The sequence below is a fragment of the Nannospalax galili genome, unplaced genomic scaffold (assembly GCF_000622305.1).
Source record: "Nannospalax galili isolate Female #2095 unplaced genomic scaffold, S.galili_v1.0 C49615773, whole genome shotgun sequence".
NCBI lineage: Eukaryota > Metazoa > Chordata > Mammalia > Rodentia > Spalacidae > Nannospalax > Nannospalax galili.
In genome coordinates this window covers 1-2,423 of record NW_008480541.1, presented here as the reverse complement: position 1 = coordinate 2,423, position 2,423 = coordinate 1, and the positions used below count along the sequence as shown (strand labels likewise).

At 49.0% G+C, this 2,423-nt stretch overlaps 1 protein-coding gene across 1 annotated transcript; it reads right to left on the bottom strand.

Annotated features, from left to right (window-relative positions):
* Window positions 1–80: 80 nt before the first annotated feature.
* LOC103728536 (nuclear pore complex protein Nup93-like) lies at window positions 81–2,107 on the bottom strand (the record flags this gene model as incomplete). Its single annotated transcript, XM_008826520.3, has 5 exons — window positions 81–234; window positions 507–579; window positions 690–816; window positions 1,459–1,650; window positions 2,077–2,107. Coding segments are annotated over 5 exons (477 nt in total), but the record flags the coding sequence as incomplete, so codon positions are not given.
* Window positions 2,108–2,423: the final 316 nt, after the last annotated feature.

The window sequence follows — 2,423 nt, the reverse complement described above, 5'->3', positions numbered from 1 at the left end:
AAGAAAGGAAAATACCCTGTAAAATCAAGGCCATCTGCTGGCCCTGTAACTTCATTGTTTGATAAAATAAGCATCTCTATTCAGATGTACATCTCTAGCACCCGAGTCTTTCGACAGAACTCTATTCTTCTGACAATTAACGTTTCCCAAATGTAAGCTAACATTTCTTCAGGGATACATTTAACCCACCTTTCTACTTCCGTCATTCTCTAGTTTCCCAAGAATCATATCAAACTGTGAAGAAAAAAAATAGGTGCCTCAATTACTGGGCAAAGAAACAAACATTAAACAATTCCTTAGAGGGAAGAGGGGAAGAAAATGGAGGGCGTGGGAGAAATCTTACACAAACCAGGAAACAATGAGACTGAAACCAGCATTTTCACTGTTAGAAACCAAAGAAAGCACCACCCCATGTCCACCTCCAGGCCATTTCCACCAGACCCACACAGAGGGAAGCTGAGAACAGGAACGGTTTCCAGGCAAGGGTGTGAAGGAGACTGGCCTACCTCTCGGCTTTCTATCACCAGCTCACTCACACAGCGCAGAAACATGTTTTCCCCTTGACTGTCTTTCTCGTCCCTGCAAAGGCACAGGAGCAGCTTAGTTGGTTTCTGATACGGACTCAGGGTCCTTAAGGGTCATTCCCTGAATGCGGACATCAACCAGCAAAAGGGCAAAAGCAGCTTCACCTGAGGAAGTAGAAGTACTGGAGGGCTTCCCTAGGATCTGTGGACTCAAACTTGCGGGTGTAGAGCATGAGCAGACGCACAAAGTTCAGCCGCCGTATGCAGGGAGGGTCACCAGGCTCATGGCTAACTGCACATGGGAACAGAAAGGGTCACATGCTCATGGTCCTTCTGGTTCCCACAACCCAGGACCCATGAATTTGGGTTTGAGTACACGGGCACAGAAGTACGGTTCTACAGCTCGGCCCACCTCTCCCAATGGGATCCTAGCCAGTCTGTAAACACTGTCCTGCATATCTGCACAGACAGCAGAGGAAAAGGCCTGGCATAGTAATGACTAGTATGCTGGCCTCTGAAGGAAAGGCTCGCACACCTGCTCCTATGGCTTGTGCTCTGGGGTGATTATGCTGCCCCACAAAGGAACCCACATTTACTTGGCTCTCCACCTGCCTCTCCTACTTGTGTAGGCAGGTAGACAGGCAGCTGGCTGAGGTTTTCCAAGGTCTTTAAAACCAGAGCCTGATGGGCACCAGACTCATGACTCTTGGAATGGCTTTGTCTGGACACAAAGCTAGCATGTGGCATAGCACTTTAACACTTAGAGAATACCAGGGGTTACAACACTGTATAAAAAGTCCAAGTGCCTACAATGCTCTAAAATGATTGGCACCTTCTGACCACATCCTTACTGTCTGCCATTCTACAGCCACGGTCACCAGTGGGGAGGATGTGCCTTGGCCACATCACTGCCAACTGAGGCCCAAATACTCACGGAGCTGAGCACTCTGCCCCGAGGATTTTAAAAGTAGCTTCAGCTCGAACAGCACCAGGGCCACGTGGACAGCATGGCAGCGTAGCCGCTCCATGCGGAAGAGAAAGGCGATGGCTGCTTCAAATTGTGCAGTCAGGAACAGCACTTGGAAGTAGAGGAAGGGTTGCTGGTTCACCGTGAAGTGGGACTCGCCTGGGGAAGAGGAGAAAAAACCCAGTCAGAAGGAAATTGCCACTGGTGGCCCGACCAGATGTAGCAACCCTGTGTGCCTACTGGCCTTGCTGGGAAGAAAGCACCAGCAGGAGCCTAGACTAACTGAAGGGACCTGGACCCAGTGAACCACATGAAACATGAGCTGGCTCGTCCACTTTCTCTAGACCTCACTATGTGACTGACAGAAAACAGGGTCCTGTTGTAAGACCTAAGCTGCTTGCATCATAGAGGAAAGAAACAGATGCTAAAACAGTCCAAAGTGAGTTTGTCTCCTATACCATGGGTAAGAGGCACTCAATACAGACAGACATGCAGGCTGAACAGAAGCTGTAGTGCACCTGTATTCACAGAAAACGGATCTCAGCAACGCTGAACACTAGCTGGAATCCCCTAATCTTTACTTACCAGAACTGGAAACAATGAGGGAAGAGAACAGCTGCCACCAGTAAGATTCGCAAGGGACCGACAACTAAAACCCCTTCATGTTTCTCCCAAGCAAATGTCTGCCACAGTGGATCAAAGAATTAGATAAAATCGCTTACTGTCTGTGACCACGAAGCCATATGCATCCCCCCTCCCCCGCCACTTTTTCCTTTTGGTGGTGCCAGGGATAGAACAAATCCGAAGCCTCGGCAAGCTTCCTACCACTGAGCTACAGGCCCAGACCCTTTATATTTTGAGACAAGATCTCATTAAGTTGCCCAGGCTAGCCTTGAACTCATGATCTTCCTGCCTCAGTCTCCCAAGTATCT